The sequence below is a fragment of the Phyllobates terribilis genome, unplaced genomic scaffold, assembly GCF_046119375.1.
Source record: "Phyllobates terribilis strain yellow unplaced genomic scaffold, ASM4611937v1 Scaffold_25__1_contigs__length_18738178, whole genome shotgun sequence".
NCBI classification, from domain to species: domain Eukaryota; kingdom Metazoa; phylum Chordata; class Amphibia; order Anura; family Dendrobatidae; genus Phyllobates; species Phyllobates terribilis.
In genome coordinates, this window is record NW_027362785.1 from 8,960,007 (window position 1) to 8,978,534 (window position 18,528).

Genomic DNA, 18,528 nt, shown 5'->3' on the forward strand with positions numbered 1-18,528 from the left:
GACTGGAGGGGTGCGAGAGTGTTAGCAGGTAGGCCACAGAGGAGGGTGTTGCAGTAGTCAAGGCGGGAGATGATGAGGGCATGCACAAGCAGTTTAGTAGATTGAGGGTGAGGAAAGGACGGATTCTGGAAATATTTTTGATCTGGAGGCGACAGGAGGTGGCGAGAGCTTGGATGTGGGGTTTGAAGGACAGGGCAGAGTCGAGGGTTACGCCGAGGCAGCGGATTGTCGGTACAGCGGAAAGAGTGATGTCATTTATTGTGATAGAAAGATCAGGTGGGAAGGATATGCGAGATGGGGGAAGATAATGAGTTCAGTTTTGTCCACATTGAGCTTGAGGTAGCGGGAGGAGAAGAAGGAGGATATGGCTGCTAGACATGCTGGGATTCTGGACAGCAGAGAGGTGACGTCTGGGCCAGAGAGGTAGATCTGGGTGTCATCAGCGTACAGGTGGTACTGGAAGCCATGGGATTTTATGAGCTGTCCCAGGCTTAGGGTATAGATTGAGAAGAGTAGGGGTCCTAGGACAGAGCCTTGAGGGACTCCAACAGAGAGGGGGCGGGATGAGGAGGTAGTGTGGAAGTGGGAGAAGCTAAATGTGCGGTTAGAAAGGTATGAGGAGATCCAAGACTCTTGAGGAGAGCCTTAGATTCTTTATTGGAAAGGTGCAGACTAACACAAATTCTAACATGGAGTTGGAGATTGCTGGCTATTCGGGGGGCATGAATACAAAGGGGAAGATCACCACCATATCAAGCCAGTATAATCTAGACTTGGCCTGGCACTCACAGTGTCTACGGGTTCATTCCAGATTTCTATGTGCTCTGTAGATCCGAAGCTTGTCAGGAAGGCATTACTGATAATATTCATCAGCACGGGCAGGCCGTTCTGCACTTGTGGGTTCCCAATGATTGTAAAGCTGTAACTCTGGAAAAAAAACAAATTCCGGTCTCCCTGTATTCTTTTCCAGAGCTATTGTACTTTTCTAATTTTCATCCAGAATCGGCCTCTGCTTTGCGCGTTGCGTCATTTTTGCGTTGACGTTTCATCAGCCAGTCACGTTGTTTCCTAATTTTACAAATGGTAATCTTTCTTTTTCTATACCTTTGAGTCCCTCCTACCTCACCTGGTTCTGCAGTGACAGCTCGATGGCGCCATTGTAACCCGTAGTGTTTCTGTCGTACGGACCGTCCCTAACTTTTACCGAAACGTCTTGAGCCTTTATGCCGTTGACGAACGCTTCGATGGACGCGCCTGTCGAAAAAGAACACAGCCGGTTTATGATGTGTCAGCCATGTTTTAGCGATAGCCGAGCTGCGCCGGACAAATGCTGGGACTATACGGAGAATGTCTGGTAATATGTAAGTGTAGCACCCCGAGGGCTCGGCTGCTACAGGGGTATTGCACCTCAAACCAGAGGTGTGATATCCCACTCCCGGGTAAGGATGGAGTATGGATCAAGGCTCAGTAGGCTGCATACAGCACACACACCCCATTTCCGGGGGACAGCTCAACGGTGCTCCCACTAGACAGAAGTGCCGGCACGACAGCATCTGTCCCTGGCTGGAGTGGGGCGGGGGGTGGAATACCCAGTGCTGTAGGGGCAGATAGGGGTTGGTTCCTGAGCATAGGAAGGAGCCCATTGGTTGCTAGTCACCTGGGCTCATGGTCAGAGGGAGGTATAAAAAGGTGGGCACCATCTTAGCTCTGGGAGAAAGAAGAAAAAGTTCAGTCTGTGAGAAGTGGAGAAGGCAGGGAGCAGAGCTGCTGCATGGGCTCTGCTCCCTGGGCAGGCCTAGCACAGAGGCCGGGGCCAGAGAGAGAGAGAGAGAGAGAGGAGAAGGAACAGTGGAAAGGAAAAGGGAACAAGACCAGAACAGAAGTAACAAGTGAAACAGAAAGGCTCAGGAACGAGAAGGAAGAGAGAACCCTAAGGACCCAGGAGATTGCGGGTGACGGGTTGGCAGAACAGGGTACCGGATCCCAAATTGGTGGAAGCGAATCATCTTCAGCCAAGAACCGGAGGTCGTGACCAGCCCTTGGTGCGACCCCTCGCTACACCTTGCTAGGAAGGCATACCATATAGGGTCAGGGACGTGGGCACGTAGCCCTCCCAAGAGAAGGCCCGCGGGAGCTGGACATAAGCTTGGTCACTGGTGGGGCACGAGCCAGAGAAAGGACGGAAGGGAGCTTTGAGACATACTCCAGAAAGACCTGGGAGTTGACCGAGTCCCCTGCCTGGTGGACGCAGCACGGCTTGGGTGGTCACTGCTTCGCGAGAGTGACCTGGAAAATACAAACTGTGAGTAAAGGACATTGGATTGCAACACGTTGTCTGTGACTTCTTGCTCCTCCGGCACTATTGGTATTGGGACTATCTCCACCATCACTCCCATCATCCACGCTAACTGCCCTGAGGCTGTACTCCTCCCGTGGGGAGTCTTCCCATTCTTAGCTGCACACATAACACCGGCCTCAGCGGTCTGCCTTGCAGCGGCGGTCCCCACTGACCGCAATCCACGGGTGGCGTAGTCGGACTATTATCACACTAAAAAGTCTGCCACTGATTTGACCACCCTGGGCACGGACCGGGTCAGCGCCACGGAGACTACAACCCCCAGCGATCCGGCTCCGGGTATTCCCCGCACACACGTGCACGCACCACACAGGCCCAGGGGGGCGCGTCATAAGTAAGAGATCGTCTATGAATCTCTCCAATATCCTCCCTACCTGTGTTGTTATTGACCAGGAGGCTGGTGAAATACTTGTGCTCTCGATGTCTTAGTCCTCGAAAGTAAAGGTCCGGAGTGAGTTTCCAGTTGTACGGCCTTTTTGACATGTTTACGGTGAAAAATAGAATGGAAGCGATGAAAACAGCCATAAGTAGCACTCTAGAGAAGAAATAGCAAGAACACCCTTCATAATCATAATCACAATAATGGATTTTCCTAATGGATGATCTCCCAATTAGGGACTCACATGGATCGAATGCTTATCATGGCTCTCTTCAACTTGAGGAAACGGATCCTCGCCACCGTCAGCACTTGCTGTCTCCACAGGGCCAGTCCGTAAAGAGTGACGGTGCCGGAGTCCGACAACAGTAGATCAGAGTCTTCCACCTCCGAGGACAGCTCTCTGCTCTCATCTTCACTTTGTTCACGAGCAAAAACGCCATAATCTGATCATAAAAAGAAAAAAAATTCCTGTTCTGAGAGTCTCTATGACTGGGTCTAAAAACTTCTATATCTGCTCTCCGAAACCCTTTATAACTGTTGATTATATTCATCTCCCTCCACAGCCTGAAGAAGGGGGTTAAACCTCCAAATTCAGCATCACCAAGAATGTTGGCATACCTCCAAATTCAGCACCACCAAGAATGTCGGCATTAAGCCCTTCACGAGCCTTTATTACACCATCTCAGGGTTCTCTACGAGACTTGATGTGAAAATATCCTATGAAGAGGATCGTCAGGCAGTTCTACCAATGCAACATCAAGGAAATCTTGTGATTATGACCTGTTAAGGTCCAGTTGACTAATGCTGCTCTAGACCACCAGGGATGTTACCAGTAACCAATCTACTACCTTAGACCACCAGGGATGGTATCATTAACCTATCTACTACCCAAAAACACAAGGTATATTATTAACCCATCCACTACCCTATACCACCAGAAATGTTATCTTTAACCCATGTACTACCCTAGACCACCAGATGTTATTAACTCATCTACTACCTTAGACCCCCCTGACATGATATCATTAACCCATCTACTACCTTAGACCACCAGGGATGATATCATTAACCCATCTACTACCCTAGACCCCGAGGGATGTTACCAGTAACCGATCTACTACCTTAGACCACCAGGGATGTTATCATTAACCCACCTACTACCCTAGACCAGCAGAGATGATATCATTAACCCAGCTACTACCCTAGACCACCAGGGATGTTACCAGTAACCAATCTACTACCTTAGACCACCAGGGATGATATCATTAACCCATCTACTACCCTAGACCACGACAGATGATATCATTAACCCAACTACAACCCTAGACCACCAGAAATGTTATCTTTAACCCATGTACTACCCTAGACCACCAGATGTTATTAACCCATCTATTACCTTAGACCCCCCTGACATGATATCATTAACCCATGTACTACCTTAGACCACCAGGGATGTCACCAGTAACCAATCTACTACCTTAGACCACCAGGGATGGTATCATTAACCCATCTACTACCTTAGACCACCAGGGATGATATCATTAACCCATCTACTACCCTAAACCACCAGAGATGTTACCAGTAACCAATCTACTACCTTAGACCACCAGGGATGTTATCATTAACCCACCTACTACCCTAGACCAGCAGAGATGATATCATTAACCCAGCTACTACCCTAGACCACCAGGGATGTTACCAGTAACCAATCTACTACCTTAGACCACCAGGGATGATATCATTAACCCATCTACTACCCTAGACCACGACAGATGATATCATTAACCCAACTACAACCCTAGACCACCAGAAATGTTATCTTTAACCCATGTACTACCCTAGACCACCAGATGTTATTAACCCATCTATTACCTTAGACCCCCCTGACATGATATCATTAACCCATGTACTACCTTAGACCACCAGGGATGTCACCAGTAACCAATCTACTACCTTAGACCACCAGGGATGGTATCATTAACCCATCTACTACCTTAGACCACCAGGGATGATATCATTAACCCATCTACTACCCTAAACCACCAGAGATGTTACCAGTAACCAATCTACTACCTTAGACCACCAGGGATGATATCATTAACCAATCTACTACCTTAGACCACCAGGGATGTTACCAGTAACCAATCTACTACCTTAGACCACCAGGGATGGTATCATTAACCTATCTACTACCCAAAAACACCAGGTATATCATTAACCCATTCACTACCCTAGACCACCAAAAATGTTATCTTTAACCCATGTACTACCCTACACCACCAGATGTTATTAACCCATCTATTTCCTTAGACCCCCCTGACATGATATCATTAACCCATGTACTACCTTAGACCACCAGGGATGTCACCAGTAACCAATCTACTACCTTAGACCACCAGGGATGTTACCAGTAACCAATCTACTACCTTAGACCACCAGGGATGGTATCATTAACCCATCTACTACCTTAGACCACCAGGGATATTATCATTAACCCATCTACTACCCTAGACCACCAGGGATGTTACCAGTAACCAATCTACTACCTTAGACCACCAGGGATGGTATCATTAACCCATCTACTACCCTAGACCACCAGGAATGTTACCAGTAACCAATCTACTACCTTAGACCACCAGGGATGTTATCATTAACCCACCTACTACCCTAGACCACCAGAGATGATATCATTAACCCAGCTACTACCCTAGACCACCAGGGATGTTACCAGTAACCAATCTACTACCTTAGACCATCAGGGATGGTATCATTAACCCATCTACTACCCAAAAACACCAGGTATATCATTAACCCATCCACTACCCTAGACCACCAGAAATGTTATCTTTAACCCATGTACTACCCTAGACCACCAGATGTTATTAACCCATCTACTACCTTAGACCCCCTGACATGATATCATTAATCCATGTACTACCTTAGACCACCAGGGATGATATCATTAACCCATCTACTACCCTAGACCAGTGGTCCCCAACCTTTTTTGCACCAGGGACCGGCTTGAAGCAAGATCATTTTTCCATGGCCCAGCAAGGAGGGGGTGGGGTGGGCGGGGCTTTGGTCATATGGGGGCGGGGTAATGGAGGGATTTGGAGTTTAGTGCATACTTATCATATAGTGTAGACCAGGTCCCCGCCAGGAGCCCCACATAATGTGCTGTGCCAGGAGCCGCATCACTGAGGCCCCATCACGCCCTGCAGCAGGACAGGGCAGCTGTCCTGACAGCTGCTGTTCAGCTGCATTTACTTCATCCCAGGGGCGGACACAGACTGTAGTGGGCCCCTGTGCAAGAAATTTTTGGGGGCCCCCCCCGCCCTTCATAAGGCAACAAAGTTATGTAAACATAACCCCCCCATGTGCATCTCTCACCCCCCCATGTGCAGCTCACCCCCGTGCATCTCTCATCCCCCTCCGTGCATCTCTCATCCCCCTCCGTGCATCTCTCATCCCCCTCCGTGCATCTCTCATCCCCTCCGTGCATCTCTCATCCACCCCCGTGCATCTCTCACCCCCCCGTGCATCTCTCATCCCCCTCCGTGCATCTCTCATCCCCCTCCGTGCATCTCTCATCCCCCCCCGTGCATCTCTCATCCCCCTCCGTGCATCTCTCATCCCCTCCGTGCATCTCTCATCCCCTCCGTGCATCTCTCATCCCCCTCCGTGCATCTCTCATCCCCCTCCGTGCATCTCTCATCCACCCCCCGTGCATCTCTCATCCCCCTCCGTGCATCTCTCATCCCCCTCCGTGCATCTCTCATCCCCCTCCGTGCATCTCTCATCCCCCTCCGTGCATCTCTCATCCCCCTCCGTGCATCTCTCATCCACCCCCCGTGCATCTCTCATCCCCTCCGTGCATCTCTCATCCCCCCCGTGCATCTCTCATCCCCCTCCGTGCATCTCTCATCCCCCTCCGTGCATCTCTCATCCACCCCCCGTGCATCTCTCATCCACCCCCCGTGCATCTCTCATCCCCCTCCGTGCATCTCTCATCCCCCTCCGTGCATCTCTCATCCCCCTCCGTGCATCTCTCATCCACCCCCCGTGCATCTCTCACCCCCCCGTGCATCTCTCATCCCCTCCGTGCATCTCTCATCCACCCCCCGTGCATCTCTCATCCACCCCCCGTGCATCTCTCATCCACCCCCCGTGCATCTCTCATCCCCCTCCGTGCATCTCTCATCCCCCTCCGTGCATCTCTCATCCCCCTCCGTGCATCTCTCATCCCCCTCCGTGCATCTCTCATCCACCCCCCGTGCATCTCTCATCCCCCTCCGTGCATCTCTCATCCCCCTCCGTGCATCTCTCATCCCCTCCGTGCATCTCTCATCCCCCTCCGTGCATCTCTCATCCCCTCCGTGCATCTCTCATCCCCCCCGTGCATCTCTCATCCCCTCCGTGCATCTCTCATCCCCCCCGTGCATCTCTCATCCCCCTCCGTGCATCTCTCATCCCCCTCCGTGCATCTCTCATCCCCTCCGTGCATCTCTCATCCCCTCCGTGCATCTCTCATCCCCCTCCGTGCATCTCTCATCCCCTCCGTGCATCTCTCATCCCCCCCCGTGCATCTCTCATCCCCCTCCGTGCATCTCTCATCCCCCTCCGTGCATCTCTCATCCCCCTCCGTGCATCTCTCATCCACCCCCCGTGCATCTCTCACCCCCCCGTGCATCTCTCATCCCCTCCGTGCATCTCTCATCCACCCCCCGTGCATCTCTCATCCACCCCCCGTGCATCTCTCATCCACCCCCCGTGCATCTCTCATCCCCCTCCGTGCATCTCTCATCCCCCTCCGTGCATCTCTCATCCACCCCCCGTGCATCTCTCATCCCCCTCCGTGCATCTCTCATCCCCCTCCGTGCATCTCTCATCCCCTCCGTGCATCTCTCATCCCCTCCGTGCATCTCTCATCCCCCTCCGTGCATCTCTCATCCCCTCCGTGCATCTCTCATCCCCCCCGTGCATCTCTCATCCCCTCCGTGCATCTCTCATCCCCCCCGTGCATCTCTCACCCCCCCGTGCATCTCTCATCCCCCCCGTGCATCTCTCATCCCCCTCCGTGCATCTCTCATCCCCCCCGTGCATCTCTCATCCACCCCCCGTGCATCTCTCAACCCCCCCGTGCATCTCTCATCCACCCCCCGTGCATCTCTCATCCCCCCCGTGCATCTCTCATCCCCCCCGTGCATCTCTCACCCCCCCGTGCATCTCTCATCCCCCCCCGTGCATCTCTCATCCCCCTCCGTGCATCTCTCATCCACCCCCCGTGCATCTCTCATCCCCCTCCGTGCATCTCTCACCCCCCCGTGCATCTCTCATCCCCCCGTGCATCTCTCACCCCCCCGTGCATCTCTCACCCCCCCGTGCATCTCTCATCCACCCCCCGTGCATCTCTCATCCCCCCGTGCATCTCTCACCCCCCCGTGCATCTCTCATCCCCCCCCGTGCATCTCTCATCCACCCCCCGTGCATCTCTCATCCCCCTCCGTGCATCTCTCATCCACCCCCCGTGCATCTCTCATCCACCCCCCGTGCATCTCTCATCCACCCCCCGTGCATCTCTCATCCCCCTCCGTGCATCTCTCATCCCCCTCCGTGCATCTCTCATCCCCCCCGTGCATCTCTCATCACCCCCCATGTGCATCTCTCATCCCCTCCGTGCATCTCTCATCCCCCCCCGTGCATCTCTCATCCCCCTCCGTGCATCTCTCATCCCCCTCCGTGCATCTCTCATCCACCCCCCGTGCATCTCTCATCCACCCCCCGTGCATCTCTCATCCCCCCGTGCATCTCTCATCCCCCCCGTGCATCTCTCATCCACCCCCCGTGCATCTCTCATCCACCCCCCGTGCATCTCTCATCCACCCCCCGTGCATCTCTCACCCCCCTCCGTTCATCTCTCATCCCCCTCCGTGCATCTCTCATCCCCCCGTGCATCTCTCATCCCCCCGTGCATCTCTCATCCCCCTCCGTGCATCTCTCATCCACCCCCCGTGCATCTCTCATCCACCCCCCGTGCATCTCTCATCCCCCTCCGTGCATCTCTCATCCCCCCGTGCATCTCTCACCCCCCTCCGTGCATCTCTCACCCCCCTCCGTGCATCTCTCACCCCCCTCCGTGCATCTCTCACCCCCCTCCGTGCATCTCTCACCCCCCTCCGTGCATCTCTCATCCCCCTCCGTGCATCTCTCATCCCCCCGTGCATCTCTCACCCCCCCGTGCATCTCTCACCCCCCGTGCATCTCTCATCCCCTCCGTGCATCTCTCATCCCCCTCCGTGCATCTCTCATCCCCCCGTGCATCTCTCACCCCCCTCCGTGCATCTCTCATCCATCCCCCGTGCATCTCTCACCCCCCTCCGTGCATCTCTCATCCATCCCCCGTGCATCTCTCATCCCCCTCCGTGCATCTCTCACCCCCCGTGCATCTCTCATCCCCCTCCGTGCATCTCTCATCCCCCCGTGCATCTCTCATCCCCCTCCGTGCATCTCTCACCCCCCTCCGTGCATCTCTCATCCCCCTCCGTGCATCTCTCACCCCCCTCCGTGCATCTCTCATCCATCCCCCGTGCATCTTTCATCCCCCCGTGCATCTCTCATCCCCCTCCATGCATCTCTCATCCCCCCGTGCATCTCTCACCCCCCTCCGTGCATCTCTCATCCATCCCCCGTGCATCTCTCACCCCCCTCCGTGCATCTCTCATCCATCCCCCGTGCATCTCTCATCCCCCTCCGTGCATCTCTCACCCCCCGTGCATCTCTCATCCCCCTCCGTGCATCTCTCATCCCCCCGTGCATCTCTCATCCCCCTCCGTGCATCTCTCATCCCCCTCCGTGCATCTCTCACCCCCCTCCGTGCATCTCTCACCCCCCGTGCATCTCTCATCCATCCCCCGTGCATCTCTCATCCCCCCGTGCATCTCTCACCCCCCTCCGTGCATCTCTCACCCCCCTCCGTGCATCTCTCACCCCCCGTGCATCTCTCATCCATCCCCCGTGCATCTCTCATCCCCCCGTGCATCTCTCACCCCCCTCCGTGCATCTCTCATCCATCCCCCGTGCATCTCTCACCCCCCCCATGTGCAGCTCACCCCCGTGCATCTCTCATCCCCCTCCGTGCATCTCTCACCCCCCCATGTGCAGCTCACCCCCGTGCATCTCTCATCCCCCTCCGTGCATCTCTCATCCCCCTCCGTGCATCTCTCATCCCCCCCGTGCATCTCTCATCCACCCCCCGTGCATCTCTCATCCACCCCCCGTGCATCTCTCATCCACCCCCCGTGCATCTCTCATCCCCTCCGTGCATCTCTCATCCCCCCCGTGCATCTCTCATCCCCCCCCGTGCATCTCTCATCCCCTCCGTGCATCTCTCATCCACCCCCCGTGCATCTCTCACCCCCCTCCGTGCATCTCTCATCCCCCTCCGTGCATCTCTCATCCACCCCCCCGTGCATCTCTCATCCCCCCGTGCATCTCTCATCCCCCTCCGTGCATCTCTCATCCCCCTCCGTGCATCTCTCATCCCCCTCCGTGCATCTCTCATCCACCCCATGTGCAGCTCACCCCCGTGCATCTCTCATCCCCCTCCGTGCATCTCTCATCCACCCCCCGTGCATCTCTCATCCACCCCCCGTGCATCTCTCATCCCCTCCGTGCATCTCTCCCCCCCCCCATGTGCATCTCTCATCTCTCCCCTCCCCCCCATGTGCATCTCTCATCTCTCCCCTCCCCCCCATGTGCATCTCTCATCTCTCCCCTCCCTCCCATGTGCATCTCTCATCTCTCCCCTCCCTCCCATGTGGATCTCTCATCTCTCCCCTCCCTCCCATGTGCATCTCTCATCTCTCCCCTCCCCCCATGTGGATCTCTCATCTCTCCCCTCGCCCATGTGCATCTCTCATCTCTCCCCTCCCCCCCATGTGGATCTCTCATCTCTCCCCTCCCCCATGTGCATCTCTCATCTCTCCCCTCCCCCCATGTGGATCTCTCATCTCTCCCCTCCCCCATGTGCATCTCTCATCTCTCCCCTCCCCCATGTGCATCTCTCATCTCTCCCCTCCCCCCCATGTGGATCTCTCATCTCTCCCCTCCCCCATGTGCATCTCTCATCTCTCCCCTCCCCCCATGTGGATCTCTCATCTCTCCCCTCCCCCATGTGCATCTCTCATCTCTCCCCTCCCCCATGTGCATCTCTCATCTCTCCCCTCCCCCCCATGTGGATCTCTCATCTCTCCCCTCCCCCATGTGCATCTCTCATCTGTCCCCTCCCCCATGTGCATCTCCCATTCCCCCCACTCCTAGTTAATTGTATTTAAAAAAAAATAAAACTTGTTATACTTACCCCCATGCGATCCCTGCAGAATCCTGGCGCTCGTCCAAATCGCTGACACCAGGTTCTCCTGACTTCCGGCCATGTGACGGCGCCGTCACATGACCGGAAGTCAGGGGAATCATGAAGGTGCTGCCGCAGCAGCGCAGCGCTAAGATGTCCCGGACCCGGCGCTTAGCATGCGGCCGGGGGCCCCATGAGGAGAGAGACGCACAAGAGGGGGGCTCCGAGGGGGCTCCTACCGGCCGGGCCCCATACTGGAGTCAGGGCAGTCATGCCCTGATGGCAGCCCTGCTGGAGGCTGGAGGGGCCCCCTCTCCCCGCGGACCGGCTGAAAAACCCCAACGGCCCGGTCCTGGTCCGCGGACCGGCGGTTGGGGACCTCTGCCCTAGACCACCAGAGATGTTACCAGTAACCCATCTACTACCTTAGACCACCAGGGATGGTATCATTAACCCAACTACTACCTTAGACCACCAGGGATGTTACCAGTAACCAATCTACTACCGTAGACCAGCAGGGATGTAATCATTAACCCATCTACTACCCCAAAACACCAGGTATATCATTAACCCATCCACTACCCTAGACCACCAGAAATGTTATCTTTAACCCATCTACTACCTTAGACCCCCTGACATGATATCATTAACCCATCTACTACCCTAGACCACCAGAGATGTTACCAGTAACCCATCTACCACCTTAGACCACCAGGGATATTATCATTAACCCATCTACTACCCTAGACCACCAGGGATGATATCATTAACTCATCTACTACCCTAGACCACCAGAGATGTTACCAGTAACCCATCTACTACCTTAGACCACCAGGGATATTATCATTAACCCATCTACTACCCTAGACCACCAGGGATGTTACCAGTAACCAATCTACTACCTTAGACCACAAGGGATGGTATCATTAACCCATCTACTACCCTAGACCACCAGGGATGTTACCAGTAACCAATCTACTACCTTAGACCACCAGGGATGTTATCATTAACCCACCTACTACCCTAGACCACCAGAGATGATATCATTAACCCAGCTACTACCCTAGACCACCAGGGATGTTACCAGTAACCAATCTACTACCTTAGACCACCAGGGATGATATCATTAACCCATCTACTACCCTAGACCATAAGGGATGTTACCAGTAACCAATCTACTACCTTAGACCATCAGGGATGGTATCATTAACCCATCTACTACCCAAAAACACCAGGTATATCATTAACCCATCCACTACCCTAGACCACCAGAAATGTTATCTTTAACCCATGTACTACCCTAGACCACCAGATGTTATTAACCCATCTACTACCTTAGACCCCCTGACATGATATCATTAATCCATGTACTACCTTAGACCACCAGGGATGATATCATTAACCCATCTACTACCCTAGACCACCAGAGATGTTACCAGTAACCAATCTACTACCTTAGACCACCAGGGATGATATCATTAACCCATCTACTACCCTAGACCATAAGGGATGTTACCAGTAACCAATCTACTACCTTAGACCACCAGGTATGGTATCATTAACCCATCTACTACCTTAGACGACCAGGGATGATATCATTAACCAATCTACTACCCTAGACGACCAGGGATGTTACCAATAACCAATCTACTACCTTAGACCAGCAGGGATGTAATCATTAACCCATCTACTACCCCAAAACACCAGGTATATCATTAACCCATCTACTACCCTAGACCACCAGAAATGTTATCTTTAAACCATCTACTACCTTAGACCACCAGGGATGATATCATTAACCCATCTACTACCTTAGACCACCAGACATGCTACCAGTAACCAATCTACTACCTTAGACCCCCAGGGATGATATCATTAACCAATCTACTACCTTAGACCACCAGGGATGTTACCAGTAACCAATCTACTACCTTAGACCACCAGGGATGGTATCATTAACCTATCTACTACCCAAAAACACCAGGTATATCATTAACCCATTCACTACCCTAGACCACCAGATGTTATTAACCCATCTACTACCTTAGACCCCCCTGACATGATATCATTAACCCATGTACTACCTTAGACCACCAGGGATGATATCATTAACTCATCTATTACCCTAGACCACCAGAGATGTTACCAGTAACCCATCTACTACCTTAGACCACCAGGGATATTATCATTAACCCATCTACTACCCTAGACCACCAGGGATGTTACCAGTAACCAATCTACTACCTTAGACCACAAGGGATGGTATCATTAACCCATCTACTACCCTAGACCACCAGGGATGTTACCAGTAACCAATCTACTACCTTAGACCACCAGGGATCGTATCATTAACCCATCTACTACCTTAGACCACCAGGGATATTATCATTAACCCATCTACTACCCTAGACCACCAGGGATGTTACCAGTAACCAATCTACTACCTTAGACGACCAGGGATGGTATCATTAACCCATCTACTACCCTAGACCACCAGGAATGTTACCAGTAACCAATCTACTACCTTAGACCACCAGGGATGTTATCATTAACCCACCTACTACCCTAGACCACCAGAGATGATATCATTAACCCAGCTACTACCCTAGACCACCAGGGATGTTACCAGTAACCAATCTACTACCTTAGACGACCAGGGATGGTATCATTAACCCATCTACTACCCTAGACCACCAGGAATGTTACCAGTAACCAATCTACTACCTTAGACCACCAGGGATGTTATCATTAACCCACCTACTACCCTAGACCACCAGAGATGATATCATTAACCCATCTACTACCTTAGACCACCAGGGATGATATCATTAACCCATCTACTACCCTAGATCATAAGGGATGTTACCAGTAACCAATCTACTACCTTAGACCATCAGGGATGGTATCATTAACCCATCTACTACCCAAAAACACCAGGTATATCATTAACCCATCCACTACCCTAGACCACCAGAAATGTTATCTTTAACCCATCTACTACCCTAGACCACCAGATGGTATTAACCCATCTACTACCTTAGACCCCCTGACATGATATCATTAATCCATGTACTACCTTAGACCACCAGGGATGATATCATTAACCGATCTACTACCCTAGACCACCAGAGATGTTACCAGTAACCCATCTACTACCTTAGACCACCAGGGATGGTATCATTAACCCATCTACTACCTTAGACCACCAGGGATGATATCATTAACCAATCTACTACCCTAGACCACCAGGGATGTTACCAATAACCAATCTACTACCGTAGACCAGCAGGGATGTAATCATTAACCCATCTGCTACCCCAAAACACCAGGTATATCATTAACCCATCCACTACCCTAGACCACCAGAGATGTTACCAGTAACCCATCTACTACCTTAGACCACCAGGGATATTATCATTAACCCATCTACTACCCTAGACCACCAGGGATGTTACCAGTAACCAATCTACTACCTTAGACCACAAGGGATGGTATCATTAACCCATCTACTACCCTAGACCACCAGGGATGTTACCAGTAACCAATCTACTACCTTAGACCACCAGGGATGGTATCATTAACCCATCTACTACCTTAGACCACCAGGGATATTATCATTAACCCATCTACTACCCTAGACCACCAGGGATGTTACCAGTAACCAATCTACTACCTTAGACCACCAGGGATGGTATCATTAACCCATCTACTACCCTAGACCACCAGGGATGTTACCAGTAACCAATCTAGTACCTTAGACCACCAGGGATGGTATCATTAACCTATCTACTACCCAAAAACACCAGGTATATCATTAACCCATCCACTACCCTAGACCACCAAAAATGTTATCTTTAACCCATGTACTACCCTAGACCACCAGATGGTATTAACCCATCTACTACCTTAGATCCCTTGACATGATATCATTAACCCATGTACTACCTTAGACCACCAGGAATGTTACCAGTAACCAATCTACTACCTTAGACCACCAGGGATGTTATCATTAACCCACCTACTACCTTAGACCACCAGGGATGATATCATTAACCCATCTACTACCCTAGATCATAAGGGATGTTACCAGTAACCAATCTACTACCTTAGACCATCAGGGATGGTATCATTAACCCATCTACTACCCAAAAACACCAGGTATATCATTAACCCATCCACTACCCTAGACCACCAGAAATGTTATCTTTAACCCATGTACTACCCTAGACCACCAGATGGTATTAACCCATCTACTACCTTAGACCCCCTGACATGATATCATTAATCCATGTACTACCTTAGACCACCAGGGATGATATCATTAACCCAACTACTACCCTAGACCACCAGAGATGTTACCAGTAACCCATCTACTACCTTAGACCACCAGGGATGGTATCATTAACCCATCTACTACCTTAGACCACCAGGGATGATATCATTAACCAATCTACTACCCTAGACCACCAGGGATGTTACCAATAACCAATCTACTACCTTAGACCAGCAGGGATGTAATCATTAACCCATCTACTACCCCAAAACACCAGGTATATCATTAACCCATCCACTACCCTAGACCACCAGGGATGGTATCATTAACCCATCTACTACCCTAGACCACCAGGGATGTTACCAGTAACCAATGTACTACCTTAGACCACCAGGTACCTTAGACCACCAGGGATGGTATCATTAACCTATCTACTACCCAAAAACACCAGGTATATCATTAACCCATCCACTACCCTAGACCACCAAAAATGTTATCTTTAACCCATGTACTACCCTAGACCACCAGATGTTATTAACCCATCTACTACCTTAGACCCCTTGACATGATATCATTAACCCATGTACTACCTTAGACCACCAGGAATGTTACCAGTAACCAATCTACTACCTTAGACCACCAGGGATGTTATCATTAACCCACCTACTACCCTAGACCACCAGAGATGATATCATTAACCCAGCTACTACCCTAGACCACCAGGGATGTTACCAGTAACCAATCTACTACCTTAGACCACCAGGGATGATATTATTAACCCATCTACTACCCTAGACCATAAGGGATGTTACCAGTAACCAATCTACTACCTTAGACCATCAGGGATGGTATCATTAACCCATCTACTACCCAAAAACACCAGGTATATCATTAACCCATCCACTACCCTAGACCACCAGAAATGTTATCTTTAACCCATGTACTACCCTAGACCACCAGATGTTATTAACCCATCTACTACCTTAGACCCCCTGACATGATATCATTAATCCATGTACTACCTTAGACCACCAGGGATGGTATCATTAACCCATCTACTACCCTAGACCACCAGAGATGTTACCAGTAACCCATCTACTACCTTAGACCACCAGGGATGGTATCATTAACCCATCTACTACCTTAGACCACCAGGGATGATATCATTAACCAATCTACTTGTCACGCTGTCTCTGTATACTGGAGGTAGGGGGCCTAAGCTGACCCTAAGCTGGGGCCCTGACTAATCCCTCAACCTGGAGGTACTGTTAAAGGTACAGAGGTCCAGGCCGCCAGCGTAACCCCTACCTCCTGAGGATCCCTGCACCTAAGTAATCTAGTCCTGAGAAGGACCCCGATCACAACAAAAGAGGACAAGTAATAATATGCCCACACACAGTACTTAGACGAACGAGACAGTACAAGGGAAAAACCAAAACCACCTTGCATACAAAAACTACACAACTACAACAGAAGGAACACCAACGGGAAAGGAGATAAATGATAAAGCGAGGAAGGGAAAAAACACTCCAAATACACTTATCTCAGAAACTCCAAATACCACGATCCGCTCTGTAAGTCTGTATGAAATGCTTTCACCGACACTTCCCAAACAGACCAGCAGGCATTTGAAGGAGACTCACTACAGCAGCATTGATTGCAGCTGGGCGAGGCTGGACCTCGTCTAGCACAGAGAGAGAGAGAATTAACTCCCTCACTGCCGAAAACACAAAGCACCAAAAAGTCAGCTGCGAGAAGTCAGGCTGTGTAATCGTGACGATCTTCGTGGCGACACACCCGTGACAGTACCCCCCCTTCTACGAGGGGCCTCCGGACCCTCAGGGCCAGGTTTATCCGGGTGAGTCGTGTGGAAGGCCCGAACTAATCGGTCTGCGTTAATATCCGACGCAGGAACCCACATCCTCTCCTCAGGACCATACCCTTTCCAATGAACCAGGTACTGAAGGGACCGGCGATTAAAGCGTGAATCGATGACCCTCGATACCTGGAACTCCCAAGTTACCATTGACCACCACTGGAGGGGGAGGTAAAGGTGACGGTACCACCGGCGCCACATACCTCTTAAGCAACGATCTGTGGAACACGTTGTGAATTTTAAACGTAGGGGGGAGGTCAAGACGGAATGCCACCGGATTAATAATAGAACTGATTCTGTACGGCCCGATGAACCTGGGACCCAGTTTCCAGGAGGGAACCTTAAGTTTAATATTCCTGGTAGACAACCATACCCGATCGTTCACACTAAGGTCCGGACCAGACACTCTCCTCCTATCAGCCATACGTTTGTATCGGTTCCCCATAGTATTCAGATTCTTCAGCACCCCTCTCCATACTGAAGCGAGTGATGAGGAAAATCGTTCCTCCTCAGGAACCCCCGAAGAGCCCCCCCTACTGAAAGTACAAAACTGGGGGTGAAAACCATATGCCCCAAAAAACGGGGACTTACCAGTGGACTCGCTCCGCCTATTATTAAGAGCAAACTCTGCCAGAGGTAAGAAAGAAGCCCAGTCCTCCTGGTTCTCTGACACAAAACACCGGAGATATGTCTCCAAGCTCTGGTTCATACGTTCCGTCTGACCATTGGTCTGAGGATGAAAAGCCGATGAGAATGACAACTGCATCCCCCGCCGTGCACAAAACGCCTTCCAGAACTTGGACACAAACTGAGACCCCCGATCAGACACCACCTCGGAGGGTACCCCGTGAAGCCTCACAATCTCCCCAATGAACACCTGCGCAAGAGTTTTAGCATTAGGGAGAGCCGGAAGAGCGATAAAATGTGCCATCTTGCTGAACCTGTCCACTACAACGAGTATGACCGTTTTACCCGAAGACGGAGGGAGGTCCGTAATAAAGTCCATAGACAGATGAGTCCAAGGACGCTCCGGGATCTTCAAAGGTAAGAGGGCCCCAGACGGACGGGTATGTGAGGTCTTAGAGCGCGCACAAACCCCACAGGACGCGACAAAAGTTACCACCTCCTTATGTAAGTTAGGCCACCAAAACCGACGCGAGAGGAGATCCACAGTTGCTTTACTCCCCGGGTGTCCTGCCAAAACTGAGTTATGGTGTGCCTCGATCACCTTTTGTCGCAACTGATCTGGAACAAACAGTCTCCCCGGAGGTCCAACAGGGGCGTCCCCCTGAGC

At 51.5% G+C, this 18,528-nt stretch overlaps 1 protein-coding gene across 2 annotated transcripts in view; it reads right to left on the reverse strand.

The window, feature by feature from the left end:
- Positions 1 to 18,528, reverse strand: part of LOC141176357 (ATP-binding cassette sub-family A member 9-like) — a 177,788-nt gene that overhangs the window by 26,148 nt on the left and 133,112 nt on the right. For both annotated transcript variants that reach the window (XM_073660303.1, XM_073660302.1), the window contains 4 exons: positions 2,980 to 3,178; positions 2,731 to 2,891; positions 1,127 to 1,254; positions 790 to 927 (listed from right to left, as the gene is read on the reverse strand). In XM_073660303.1, the coding sequence (XP_073516404.1) occupies positions 790 to 927; positions 1,127 to 1,254; positions 2,731 to 2,891; positions 2,980 to 3,178 (626 nt within the window). The remainder of the gene's footprint in view (positions 1 to 789; positions 928 to 1,126; positions 1,255 to 2,730; positions 2,892 to 2,979; positions 3,179 to 18,528) is intronic.